The sequence below is a fragment of the Stegostoma tigrinum genome, chromosome 7, assembly GCF_030684315.1.
Source record: "Stegostoma tigrinum isolate sSteTig4 chromosome 7, sSteTig4.hap1, whole genome shotgun sequence".
Lineage (NCBI taxonomy): Eukaryota > Metazoa > Chordata > Chondrichthyes > Orectolobiformes > Stegostomatidae > Stegostoma > Stegostoma tigrinum.
This window is the reverse complement of record NC_081360.1, coordinates 53,260,419-53,274,451: the sequence shown is the minus strand read 5'-3', so window position 1 is coordinate 53,274,451 and position 14,033 is coordinate 53,260,419. Positions and strand designations below refer to the sequence as shown.

Genomic DNA, 14,033 nt, shown 5'->3' with positions numbered 1-14,033 from the left:
TTAAATTGGAGAAGATCTCAGAATGTTAAGGTACAGAGAGAGGTGGGTGTCCTGGTACTTGAATTACTAAGAGTTAATATTCATGGACAATAAGTGATTAGGAAGGTAGTTGGAAAAATGGGGTATTATTGTATCTTGCAAGGGGAATGGAATATAAAATTTCGGATGTTGTGTTACAGTTGTACAGGGTATTGCTTAAACGATAGCCACAGTTACTGGATACAATTCTGGATTCCTTATTTAAGAAGGATCATAGTTATATTTGTGGCAGTTCAAAGAATATTTATTTGACTGATTCCTGGGATGAAGAGTTTACCTTACTGAGAAAGGTCAAACTTGTTGGGCCTGAATCCATTGGACATTAGAAGAATGAGAGGTGATCTTACTGAAGCATCCTGACAGGATTTGACAGGATGGATGTTGAAAGCAGAGACTTAAAACTGAAAAAGACGGGATCCCCATTTAGGGCAGAGATGAAGTTGAGGATAGGCAGGAGAAGTGGGTTAAGGCCATAAGCAGATCAGCCATGAGCCTATCAAATGGAGGAACAGATCTGACCACCAATAGCCTACTTCTGCTACTTATTCATATGTTCCTATGGAATGGTGGGAGTTAACTTGCAGGTCTGCAATTAGCCAGGACTTCTAGGCGTCATTGCTGACTAATATTTCACTGTTGAAAACTAAACTCCCCAAAATTAAACCATCACTTACCAGCCAGTATTAAGACCCACAAGTGAAGAATAGTCAAAAGGGCTGTAACTCGGAATGGATGTACATCTGAGCTTCAATCATTAGCCCAGGGACGAGGGAGAGTGGAAACTGGAGAAATACCGAGTTGATAAAAAAAAAGTATTTGGGCTTGGTTGCAATTTTGTCACTAATATAGGGTGGGCCAATGTAAAACATGACATCATAGCCAATATGATTTAAACTACATTACGCCCATTAACTTCTTATAAAATGTGTAACCAATACCTGTAAACGTCTAGACGGCTCTTTTCTGGCGTTGATTTAAATGGCAGCTTATTAATAACACATAATTCAAGCATCGCACTGATGTTTCTCTGTTATGGGTCAATGCCTTTTTACTGCGCTTACGCCGTTTCTTAGCAACTCAGTGACCGCATAAATGATTTGCCTACGCTCTGACCTTGCCCATCAGCCTGAGTGTGGTCAGTCTGAGTAAGTTCTGTACCCGCTGCACTGTGGGCAAGGTCAAATCCCACTCATTATCGATAGCCTGAGCTAATGCACAACAAGCACCTCCCATGAGTCATCTAGACTCGAAACCTTAGCTTGCTCTCTCTCCACGGATGCTGTCTGACCCGCTGTGATCTACAATAAAAAAGACAAATGCTTTCAATATACAGTTGCATTGTGGAAAATAATAAAACAACCCTGTGTATCACTGACAAATTTATGTCCCTTCGCTTGTTTACATCACATGGAGACATTCCGCGTAAATTCAAGGAGAAATCGAAATTGGTGTGATGAATGAATCCACACTTGCTGAGGCTGATGTCAAGCAGATGGGCTATGGTTACAGGAAGTATTTTGGGGACAACAGGTGGGCTTGGGTCTTTAGGGAATGTGTTATTCCAGCTACTCATTAACTCGGTTACAAAGACTACAATCTTTACAGCGATTTGGCTTTTGTTTTGAATCAATTCTTCAAAGTTATTAAAGGGATGTACCTAATAAAGTAAGATAACAAGGTGTAAAGCTAGATAAACACATTACCTAAAAAGTAATATATTTTTCCTTGATCGATATTGGCAAATGTACTGATATTGTAATGAGAGCATTTGCGCTGCTTTACAGAGAAGCGTGAATGGGTGAACAGTCCCAAAAATAATCTTTGAAGCAAACCTGATGTGTTTGATACAACGTAACGCCAGGATGACTTTGTGATTGCCTTATTGGGCAAGTCAGTCACAGATTACTATCACTTTCAATCACATTATAGTTGTGCATATAGACTAACCCCCGCCATTTTGCATAAAATAATTTAATTTGGATCATATTCTAGTCTGAATTGTTAAATGCGTATGGTGTATTTATTGTGCACAAGATTGAGAAAAGTCGGATGTGGTTCAGTGCACCGACAAACGCTAGAGGGCGCAATGCGGCCACTCCTCGGCACACAGCGAAGTTGCAAATCACAGGGACAGTGATCTGTGTTAAATGAGATTTGAACCATTCGGCTCAGTGAGTGAATAGTTTGTTCAAGCAAGAATCCGATCTCCCTTTGCTGTCCCAGATCCCCAATATCTGTTTACTGACACCCGCTGCCTCTCAACGGTCTTTGTCAATGCTCATTTCCTTCAAATTTCTTGTAACCGCACACCCATAAACAAAATGCAGACAGCCCGAGGGCCGGTGTAACTGTCTCCCGGCCTCTTGTCATTGGGATCACTTCCTTCGAAGGCTTCAGTGAGCTGGTTACATTGAAGTAGGCTGCAAGGAAGGATTTAATTTCACTGAATTCGTCAATGATGCAAGGCCTCTACGGGGGATATTTCAAGTAGTGGCAGGGCTCCGGAACTGTCCGCTGGTGAAAATGCATTGAGCTTGCCCATGTGTAGTCTATTGTTGCTCTTGTGACGCTGCTGTTGGGGAGAGGAGGGCGCCTTTGAACAATAGAGGACAAATACAGAGGCTTTTAGTCGAGCACAGCCTTTTCCAAAACACCACTGCTTAACAGCACCGAATATGGAGCCTAGTCTGCAGTAGAAGTGGATGTAATTTGTTGTATTTCTGCATCGAGTCAACGATGAATTCCGCAGAAGGGGCAGACGAATGCGTCAACGATGGTGATATTGCAGCATTTTTCAAGACAGGTAAGTGGGGATATAATGGGGAGGAGAGGGGCAAAGAGCTTTGTGAGGGGTGGCAAGTGATTTCACCCTCGTTCAATGCATGAAGCAGCATCTCCAGTATTACTATCACAATCCACGAGTTTGTGTGGCCGCTGTCAGGCCGACTCGCCCACTGTATTCATGCGTGTGTGTACATTGAACAATGAAACTGTTTCAGGAAATCTGATGCTGGAAAAGAAAATCTCGGATGAAGTCTTTGACAACTGAGATGAAGATAACCAGCAGTGGCCTTTTATTTACTCTGTCATGTTTTTGAAATTGCGATGATGATAACATTTTATCACTGTAAATGGAAAGGAACACTGATGTTGTCTTGCTGTAATGACACTCCTCAGTTGCCAGGCTAAGGCAGTGCTAGTAGCAATGAAACGAAAGCTCAATGGCGCTTTGTGCCTCCTAGGAAATCAAGATTGCATCGTTTGAATTTTAACCAATTCATGTTGTTTGTAAAACTAAGCGCTGTATAAATTTTACTGATTTGAAATTCTTATTTCTGAGAACGGTATTATGTGCGATAGATACACTTAATAGCATTTCAAACAATAAGATACTATAGTTATATAGTCAATAGTCGATATTGACTATAGTTAAATTATTTCAACAGACAACCTAGCTAGCTTTATCGTGAATGTGTGCCCTACCGTTTTCACTGGCCTGGAAGTTGCCATCTAGCTACATCTCAAATACCCATTGCAATATTAGCTCTCAACACACGCCAACAGTGTGGCTTGTAGGATTTGCTGATGGAGCGTAAGGACCGCCTTCACTGCTCATTTTTAGAGATGTTACAGCTATATTCAAAAAAATGTCAAGGATTACAATTTGTAATCAATAAATATGATAGCTAACTTTCTGCACTCAAAGACTGGGTCCTCCCACACCCCCTTTCAGTGAACAAGGTTACAGGCAGCTTACAACCACCTTCTCAAGGACATTTTGGGATGGGCAATAAATGCTGGTCTTGCCAGCGACGTTCACATCATCGTGAAAGAATAAAATAACTATAGTGATCTAATTATTTTCTCTTTATACAACATGCTAATGTTCACAGTGCCTGTAGTGAGACATCACAGTATGAACCGCCGATACTTCTTTCACTTTAATACCACTGAAACCTGATTATTTTTCCATCGTAATGATATGTAATAATCATTGTCTTAATAGCCACATTAACATACACATCAACAGCAGGTACAAAGGATTTGTGATTTTTTTGGAGTAAAACTCAAGGATTTGCCATAACTCTACCACCACCACCATGTTTCAAGGATTTAAAAATGACAGCTACTCCCAGGCTGTAATGGATTATTCTGCCCTTTTCAAAAATATCTAATTTTACATTTGATGTTGTGCCTCAAGTCATCATTTGCTAGCATGTCTTTTTATAATGGCCCAGGGTCAGGCATGACAACTGACTGACAGTGAGTGCATTTTATCTTCATCCATGCTGGCTTGTGGGTGATGGATGCACAGCTGTTGCTCCCCAGCATGCCAAAGGTTAAAAATAACAGACATCATGGAGGTACAGGGCTGCTCTTGTCATGTTCTATTGTTCTGAAAATCTTATTAAGATATGTCAATGTTGAATGATGACTTTGAAGTTTGCAGATTCTTGTTAGTTGGTAGTTGCCTTTGTAGTTCCATGATTTGTATCCACTTAGGCCATAAACAAACTTGCCTGTCATATTTGTGATTATAGGCTGTTTAGGAAGTTTGCATATGCACTCACATTCTCAGCACAGTTAGTTTAATAATCAAATGGGTGGATTTGTTACACCCCTAGTGTCACACCCCTTGTTGATGGCTGACCATAAAGTTATGGAGAAAAATTGTTCATTTGCAGCTTTCAGTAGTGTGATAGACACTAATGCTACACATAGTTGAGTTACACCTATTTCAGAATCCATGACTGAATACAAATTGAAACCATGTTCTTGCCTGGTCTATCTCAATTTTTGATATGTTGACAAGAATAATAGATGAACACTGGGCAACCTGTTACATAGGTAGTGTAATGTTGATATTTCTTTAGGATGACTCCATTCTTGTATACAGAGTTGTGATAACACATGCAGCATTGCTAAAGTTTAAATAACTCATGAACTAATGTGCTTCCGTCAGCAAATGCGCATAGCCATACTTAGCAAATGTGCCTTTTGTAATTGCTGTTAATAATTAAAAGTAATAATCAGTAATTAAATTCAGTAATTCTTTGACTTTAAGACAGTTTGTTAGTCTTGTAATATTTATACTATTACAGAATCCATTTTTATTAACATTATTTTGTTTAAAAAATTTTCAAAAATTGGACAAAGCAATCAAAGTTTGAAAAAGAAAACACTAGTTTTTAAAAATCTGTTTTTTCTACTCGCATCTATAATGCATTAAAAGTGTTACGTATAACATATCCTTAAGTAAGCACCAAGTTTACTTCCTGGCATTCTTTAGCCATGATACTTAACATATTGCTCTTTTGTGTAATCTCAGCCTCTTTATGAACTTGCCATGTGACGTGTTTGTAACATATAAAAGGTCTTGTAAATAGTGAGTAGTTCCTATAAGTGTCAGTTCCCCGTTGCAATTTGTTCATAATGTGCCTATTGTTAAAAATAAATAGTGTTATTTGCTGATATATTGAACAATATTATTGGAGACACACTGGTTATATATTAAAAGTTGAATTATATACAAGTTCTAGTATGTAATATGCACTGCCCATAGCTAACACTTTGACCTGTCACATTCAGATATATGTCATGGCACATGTCAATATTTCTGAATAGTACGTTTTCAAAATACTTTAGTTATTGTACTTAGTTTTAAATTCAACCGATTTACATGAAGTATATGATTTTGTCCTGCCAGCTGAATGTCCAAGCTAGGTGGTGCTGTGATCATCTCTATTTTTAACTCCCAGCACCTCCTACTATTTAAATTTACTTTCTTTAGGACTGCCCCTTCTTTGTTCCTTCACAGCACATTGCCAGTCTGCCAGCTGCCTGATTCAATTTTAGGGCATAAAGGTACACCATTTGCCAGAAGTCAAGGCTATATTCATGCTACCGATTCCATTGAATCCTTAAACGTTTAATTTTTCAGATGGTTAGTTCTACATAGCACTGCACAGAGCTTGCCTTGAACTTAGGACCACAGTCTACCTCTGGTTCCTTCTCTGCTAATAATGTTTGGGGCTGCATAACTTCCCAACTAGAGCTCAAGTCTGCAGTCACTCACCCACTAACATAGTACATTAATCCTTCAACAGCTAGCCTACATTCTCGCCACTACTGTCCATTTCAGGCTGCCATCTCACATCGGGACCCTCCTCCTTTCTCACTTTATCTTCTGTTTAATGTTTACCTACCAATAAATATTCATTGCTATTTCATTATTTTACATTACTTTAAACCAATTTCTACTTTATTTCTAACTAACCCTCCAATGTACCACCATATTAATGCTGTCTTGATGCAATAAACACCGTCTACTTATCAAATCCATGAGCCAACTTTTTAAAAATCAGACATGAGCATCACTGGGCACTCCAGATGCTGTGTTTGCTCATTTAAGAGGGCAACTAATAAACAACTGCAGTTCTGTGAACCTGGAGTCACATGTAGGCTAGAATTGACAAGACTGGTAAATTCTAGCCTACTTGCTTCCCTTAAGGATTTTTAGTCCAGCCATTTAGAGTAATCACTGTAACTAATGGGCTTATAATTCCAGAATTTATTAGTTGAACATAATTTCCACCAGGTGCCATAGTGGAATTTGAACCCACATCCTCCGAAAGTGGTATCTCTGACCTCTGAAAGCAGCATTACCATATCCCATGGGTAAAACTATGAGATCCATAAACTATATGTGGTATATATTTAAAGTATATGTTTACATTTTACTTTATACAGGACTGCTTATATCTTTGCAGTATCAAATTTTATATGATTATTACACCACTTTCCTCTTCAATCTTCTCAGTTAACAGTGGCACTACTTTTAACATATTATCAATTTTTAGATCAATATTAAGACAGTTCAAAAATTAAAAGGAAATCTATGATGAAATAGGAAAACTGGCCCTAACGAGTTGTTATAAAAGGTCTGCGGAAGATGGTGCAACTTCAGTTAAGGTAAGAAAAGTCAGTGACATGCCAGAGGAATGACTAGTTCTAAGAGGCAGAGTGAACCCTTGCTCCTTGGGTTGATTTAAGTGGATGCGTTCATTGATCTGTGTTAGGTAATACAAGCAAGATTAACTACTAACTGACTATGCATTTAAATAGTGATTGAAGATTAATCAAATTCAGTTACTCCCTCTGTTTTTATATTTTGAGCTTAATGGAATCTGGTACTTAATGGTTTGGAAACATTTGATAAGCAGCTTGACTGCTTTAGTTTACTTTAGTTGACTTGCAGGTTGGTTATCATTTGAACTTAAAAAAATTTTGATTTGTTAGACACTTCTTTGAGGCCCCGAGGCATTATGGCTAATTAATTTGCCACTCATCATCAATTGTGAGATCTGTGTTCAGTTTAGATATCCAATGTTGAGTCATTTCTGGTGCTTGTGAATGATATGGAAGATATATTTTTACATCTTATATTTTTCTCCATCTACTGAGGAAAAAAAGGGTCATTGCCCAGTACTGACTCAAATACCGAATTTACTTGTCAGCAGTTACTGTACTTGGAATGTAGTGCTGTACTATTAAGAATAGTGTGTAGGATACATTTAAAATGACAATATTTAACTTTAATATTGTATAATAATTGGTGATGAGTGCTTAATTATTCAATCACCTTGACCTTTGTCACAAGTATAAGTTGAAGTAGGTACAAAGTAAAAATTGTAAAGACCCGACTTGAGCTCAATGTTGAATTCTGTTCTGACAATGTTTATTCTTGTAACTCAGTCAAGGAGTGAGATCACTAGAATACACCTCCTCCCACCCACCTTCCTGCAAAAAGGCCATCCCCCATTCCCAATTCCTTCGCCTCCACTGCATCTGCTCCCAAGATGAGGCATTCCACTCCCAGACAACCCAGAAGTCCTCGTTTTTCAAGGACTGCAACTTCCCCTCCATAGTGGTTGAAAATGCCCTCGACCGTGTCTATCGCATCTCCCTCAGTTCATCCCTTACACCCCCTCCCCACAATAACAATCAAAACAGAATCCCCCTCATCTTCATGCACCACCCCACCAACCTCTGGATCCAACACAAAATCCTCCGGCACTTCTGCCACCTGCAATCTGACCCCACTACCAAAGTCATTTTACCCTTCCTGCCCTGATCTGCTTTCCGGAGGGACCACTCTCTCCGTGATTCCCTTGTTCGCTCCATGCTCCCCACCAGCCCTACCACCCCTGGCACTTGCCCCTGCAACCACAGGAAGTGCTTCACCTGCCCCTCCACCTCCACTCTCACTCCTATCCCGGGCCCCAAGAAGACCTTCTATATCAAACAGATGTTTACCAGCACATCTGCTAATGTGGTATACTGTATCCGGTGTTCCACATGTGGCCTCCTGTACATCAGGTAAACCAAGTCGAGGCTTGGGGACTGCTTTGTGGAATACCTATGTTCAGTTCGCAACAAACAAAATATTGCACCTCCTAGTAGTGAACCATTTCAACTCCCTCTCCCTCTCCTTGGATGACATGACCGTCCTGGGCTTCCTGCAGTGCCACACAACGATGCCACCCGAAGGTTGCAGGAACAGCAACTCATGTTCTGCTTGGGAATCCTGCAGCCCAATGGTACCAATGTGGACTTCACAAGCTTCAAAATCTCCCTTTCCCTGACCACATCCCAGAACTGGCCTAGCTCGTCTCCACCTCTCTAACCTGTCCTTCCTCCCACCTATCCACTCCTTCCACCTCAAGCCCCACGCCCATCTCCTCACTATTACCTGCCTACTAGCCTCACCCCACCCCCTTGACCTGTCCGCCCTCCCTGGACCGACCTATCTCCTCCCTAACTCCACACCTAGACTCACCTTTACTGGCTGCATCCCCACCTCTTTGACCTGTCTGCCTCCTCTCCACCTATCTTCTCCTCTATCCATCTTCGATCCGCCTCCCCCTCTCTCCCTATTTATTTCAGAATTCTCTTTCCCTCTCCCATTTCTGAAGAAGGGCCTTGACCCGAAATGTCAGCTTTCCTGCTCCTCTGATGCTGCTTGACCTGATGTGTTCATCCAGTTCTACATCTTGTTACCTCATGAGATCACACTAATTGGAGGGTGGAAGAGATATGAAAAAAATGTCCTGATGATTCAGTTTCTGGTCATGCAAATCCAGCTTTTACTAAGATGTATTTGCGTCATGACTTTCATGACCATAGAGTGTCACAAAGCGTTTTACAGCCCATGAAATGCTTTTTGAAATGGAGTCACACTACAAATGAAGGAAACAAAGCACTCAGTTTGCACACAGCATGGTCCCACAAACAGCAACAAATAATAACAGTAATTAATAAATAAATAACTATTACATGTTTGATATATATCCGAATATTGCTCCTTTGTGTTTACCATGGAGAAAGACATGAAGATTTGGGGAAGTTAGTGGCGATATCTTGGGGACGGACCATATCACAGCAGAGGAGATGTCAGAAGTATTAGAATATACAAAGGTGATAACTCCTGGTCCTGACCAGATATATCCAAGAACCTTGCAAGAGATTAGAAAAGAAATTGTGTGGGTCTTGGCTGTTATATTTGCATCATCGTTAGGCACGAGTGAGGACCCGGAAGATTGGAGGACAGCGAATGTTGTGCCCTTAGTCAAGAAGGGCTGTAAAGAAAACTTGGGAATTATAGACCAGTAAGCCTAACATCTGTGGCAGGTAAGTTACTTGAGAAGATTCTGAAGGATAAAATGTACATGCACCTAGATTTGGTTTGATTAGGAGTAGTCAGCATGGCTTTATGCGTGGGAACTTATGCCTCACAAATTTGTTAACGTTCCTTTATGAAGCGACCAAGAAGGTTGATGAGGGCAGGGCGGTAGACATAGTCTGTATGGATTTTGGTAAGGCCTTCAATAGGGTTCCACATGGTAGGCTTCTCTGGAAGGCTAGGTCACATAGAATCTAGGGAGAGCTGGCAAATTGAATACACAATTGGCTTGATGCTAGGAAACAGGGAACAATAATGGGAGGATGGTGGTCGGACTGGAAGCCTATATCTCGAGTGGTGTGCTTCAGGGGTCGCTGCTGGGCCCATTGCTCTTTGTTATCTATATCAATGATTTGGATGAGAATGTACAAGGCACGATCAATAAGTTTGCGGAAGACACTAAAATAGGCAGTATTGTGGACAGTGTGGAAGGTTATCAGAAATTGCAGCAGGATCTTGATCAGCTGAGGAAGTGGGCCAAGAAATGGAAAATGGAGTTTAATGCAGATTAGTGTGAGGTGTGGCATTTTGGAAAGCCCAAATCAAGGTAGGAGTTTCATGGTGAATGGTAGGGCCTTCAGGAGTGTAGTGGGACAGAGGGACTTTCAAGTTCAGGTGCACAGTTCTCTGAAAGTGGAGCCACAGGTAGGCAAAGCAGTGAAGAAAGCTTTTGGCACACTGGCCTTCATCAGTCAGGGCATTGAGTATAGAAGTTGGGAAGTTATATTGCAGTTGTTCAGGATATTAGTGAGGTCACACTTGGAGTATTGTGCTCAGGTTTGGTCACCTTGCTACAGGAAAGAATGTAGAAGAAAGAGTGCAGAAGAAATTTACAAGGATACTGCCAGGCCTCAAGGAGCTGAGTCATAGGGAGAGGTTGGACAAGCTAGGACATTTTTCTTTAGAGTTAGGAGACCAAGGGGTGATCTTAAGAAGTGTATAAGGTCATGAGAGGCATGGATGGAGTGAATGTACTCAGACTTTTTCCCAGGGTTGGGGAATCGAGAAATAAAGGGCATCAGCTTAAGGTAAGAGGGGAAAGAATACATGGGAACCTGAGGGGCAGCATTTTTACACAGAAGACATTACAGATATAGAATAAGCTGCCAGTGGAAGTGGGTGATCCGGGTATATTAGCAACATTTAAAAGGTATTTGGATGAATACATGGATCGGTAAGGTTTAGAAAAATAAGGGCCAAGTGCACAGAAATGGGATTAGTATGGAAGGATGTTTTGGTCAGCATGGACAAGTTTGGGCCAAAGGGCCTATCTCTGGGCTGTAGGACTCTATGACTTTATAACTAAAATGCTGTTGTGGTGCAGTTGTAGCTACCCCCATTCTGCCAGAAAGTCTGGTTTGAAGTCCCACTTACTCTGGATGTATGTTACAACATGTTTGAACAGGTCAATTAAAATATTCCTAATTCCAACTACATTACTATTTCTTAGTTTTAAATTTATTGATCTCACATGGAATTGCTTACAGACAACATAACATTTTATCTCCTCCAAGAGCAAATTTCTGTGCAATCTCCTACTCATTGAAAATGGGATCATCATAGCAGGGTCCCATCCACAGGCTGGAAAACTGGTGACAATCCCACTGTGGTCATTTTTTGGACATCCAATAGTCTATGTCACATTCAGGCCTTTAACATTCCAAAAACAGGCCTCCTGGTTCCTGTGAGGGGATTTTGCCCTCAGATGTCCTAGAGTGAGGGTGGTTTGTAAGTGAAATTAAAAGTAGTGGCTACTTCTGATACTGCAGTGGAACCTAGGAGAGGTTCAGCGATGGTGCTTTGGTGCTGCTTTATCAGGGTCAGACAAGGAGACCCTGGCTGGGGTTAAAGATGCTGGGATAGTGGCATAGTGGAGCCAGTTTGTAGATTAGAGGGGTCTTGATTCAGACCCCCTTCCATTTCCACTATTAAATATCAGGGTGAATACCAGAGTGTGGTATGATTCCTGCAGGCTGGTTGCACTCTAGTGAAGATGGCAAGAGACCCTTAAGTGAGGCTCTTGAATTTCAGTTTCAGGGTCTCAAATGGTTACAATTGGTGAGGCCATTCTCAAGTCTTCCATATCTAGAACTACGGGAGGGAGATGTGAAGACAGCAGGATCTTCATTCTGTATTTTCTCACCTGGTCAGCTGACCTGTGTTACCACTGAACATACACTCGGGGAAGGAGAGGAAGGCCATTCAATTCTACCCTTTGGACTGACTTTTCACTGCCAAGGTAACTCAAGTTAGGAAATTTCCTGTCTTAGCATCAGTGTAAAGTGCCCCTTTAGGCATTATTTTGACTCTGTGGAAGTGGAACTAAGATGGCTTTGGGTCCATAGCTATCAAAAGCAAATCAAAGGCAGCCCAAGGCACAGTTAAATGCCAAGGCATGTTGGTTAAAAGGCCCGTCTTAGTTTCCTAGCATTTTGTTTTAGTTGTTTGGAGCCACTCTAGGTTCTCTGGCCCTCATCCCTCTCATCCCATCATCCTCTGCATTCTGTGCCCCCATGCCACTCAGTGCCTACCTGTGCTGCACCTCCATGACCCCTTATATCTGACATACTGACTTTGCCACCCCATGCTCATCGCCACTTTCATGGCCCCCTTTCTCATCCCATGCCTAACAACCTGATTCATATCCCTGCCTACCTTTCAGTAGCCCTCACTCTGTCCTTGCCAATTCACGGCCCTTCTATGCCCATTCATCCGACATAAGCACAGAACCAACAAACCTTGTAGTAACGACGATATGTATGAAGTAAAGTACAAAAAGAAATTCATAAGTTTTTGAAGAATGAAGCTCTAGTTCCTACAATCCTGTAAAAGTGTTACTTGATCAGGTGATTAAAGTATAATTAGCAGACGCTGTAGGGACTCCACACTTATTAACTTTGTCCAATAAACATTGAAACAATGACAAGAGATCAGAGAAAAAATAATTTATTATAACCTCATAAAGATGTCAATTAAGAACAATAAACTGTTCTGTTCTCCTGTGTAACTAAATCCACTCATATGATCATTTCATAAGATTTTGGAGTAAAGTGATTATGTAAGGAGTTTGTTTACCCAGTTGCAATAAAGTTATAATGAACCATCTTACCTATAAGTTATGAACCTGATCCTTTAAATAGTAGGGACATAGGATTTAGGTGCAGGATTAGACCTCATACCTTCAAATCTCTTCTGTCATTCAATGAGATCATGGCCGATCAGATTGTAATCTCACCTCATTGTCCTGTCTGTTTCCTATAACCCTTTTCTAATGCTGTACTGAGCTCCCTTTGAAACAGAATGTTTGATCTTTGGTGAATGACATATGAATTTGTATAACAGACCTTGGCCTAACTTTGGGTAATTTAGCCAGCGATGCGTGTGAAGTCGGGATAACACGTGTTTAGTTACTTTCTCATATTGGGGATGTCTGCAGACAGTCTATCTCAGAATGGTGCATTGTGCCAGAACCAGTTACTGATGCAGAATGTATTCCCCAAAGAGTAATCAGCTTCTGTAGCACTGCATCCCAATGGCCTAGTTTGTCCCTCAATATTACTGGATGCTTTCTGGGGCATGGGGTGAAAGGAGGTGATACCAGGGCATGTACTTGTTTTCACTTCTAATCCAGATAGACAGAACTTAAACCACTTTAATATTGGATTTGAAACCATTGACTGTATCAATGCTAACATGTTCAAGAATTGTTAGAACATGTGCCATAGAATATTATGAATTGCCTAACTAATTTATTGAATTATTGAGTCTGCTCCAGAGCAATGACCTTGCTCCAATCTTTCTTAGCCAGATATGCCAATGTAGAGCCATCATGTTCTGACGGAATGATCCCCCTCCAAAAAACAGGATAGTTGTTCATTGGTTTTTAGATAACTGACACTTTCACTAGCTAGATAGCATATACATGATCAGCTGTGCAATTTCATTCCATTCTCATTAGTTTTATATGATTTGTGTAATCTTGTTTAAGTATTCTAAAGTGGGGCCTATTGTATTTGGAGCAGGTATTGGGGGCAGGACTGTAAAGTTAATATTACAGATCTTAATTTAATTGCCTACTGTCAGCAGTTTGGTGGTGAATCAGATTGTCGGTTCTCCAAGCTGGATAACAATTGTTCAATTGAAGTTAGGGTCATTCTTTTAAACAACAGAAAATTTCAGACTACGAATTTTGAGGTGTCAGTGATGTAAGTAGTTAGTTAGTTGTGTAAAAAGCAGTTTCTGAATTATTTGT

General features: G+C 40.7%; 1 protein-coding gene across 1 annotated transcript in view; it reads left to right on the top strand.

The window, feature by feature from the left end:
• Positions 1–2,199: 2,199 nt before the first annotated feature.
• kalrna (kalirin RhoGEF kinase a) overlaps positions 2,200–14,033 on the top strand; it is a 693,809-nt gene continuing 681,975 nt past the window's right edge. Inside the window, exon 1 of the mRNA XM_059647272.1 lies at positions 2,200–2,842. Within this exon, the coding sequence (XP_059503255.1) occupies positions 2,776–2,842 (67 nt within the window). The 5' untranslated portion in view covers positions 2,200–2,775. The remainder of the gene's footprint in view (positions 2,843–14,033) is intronic.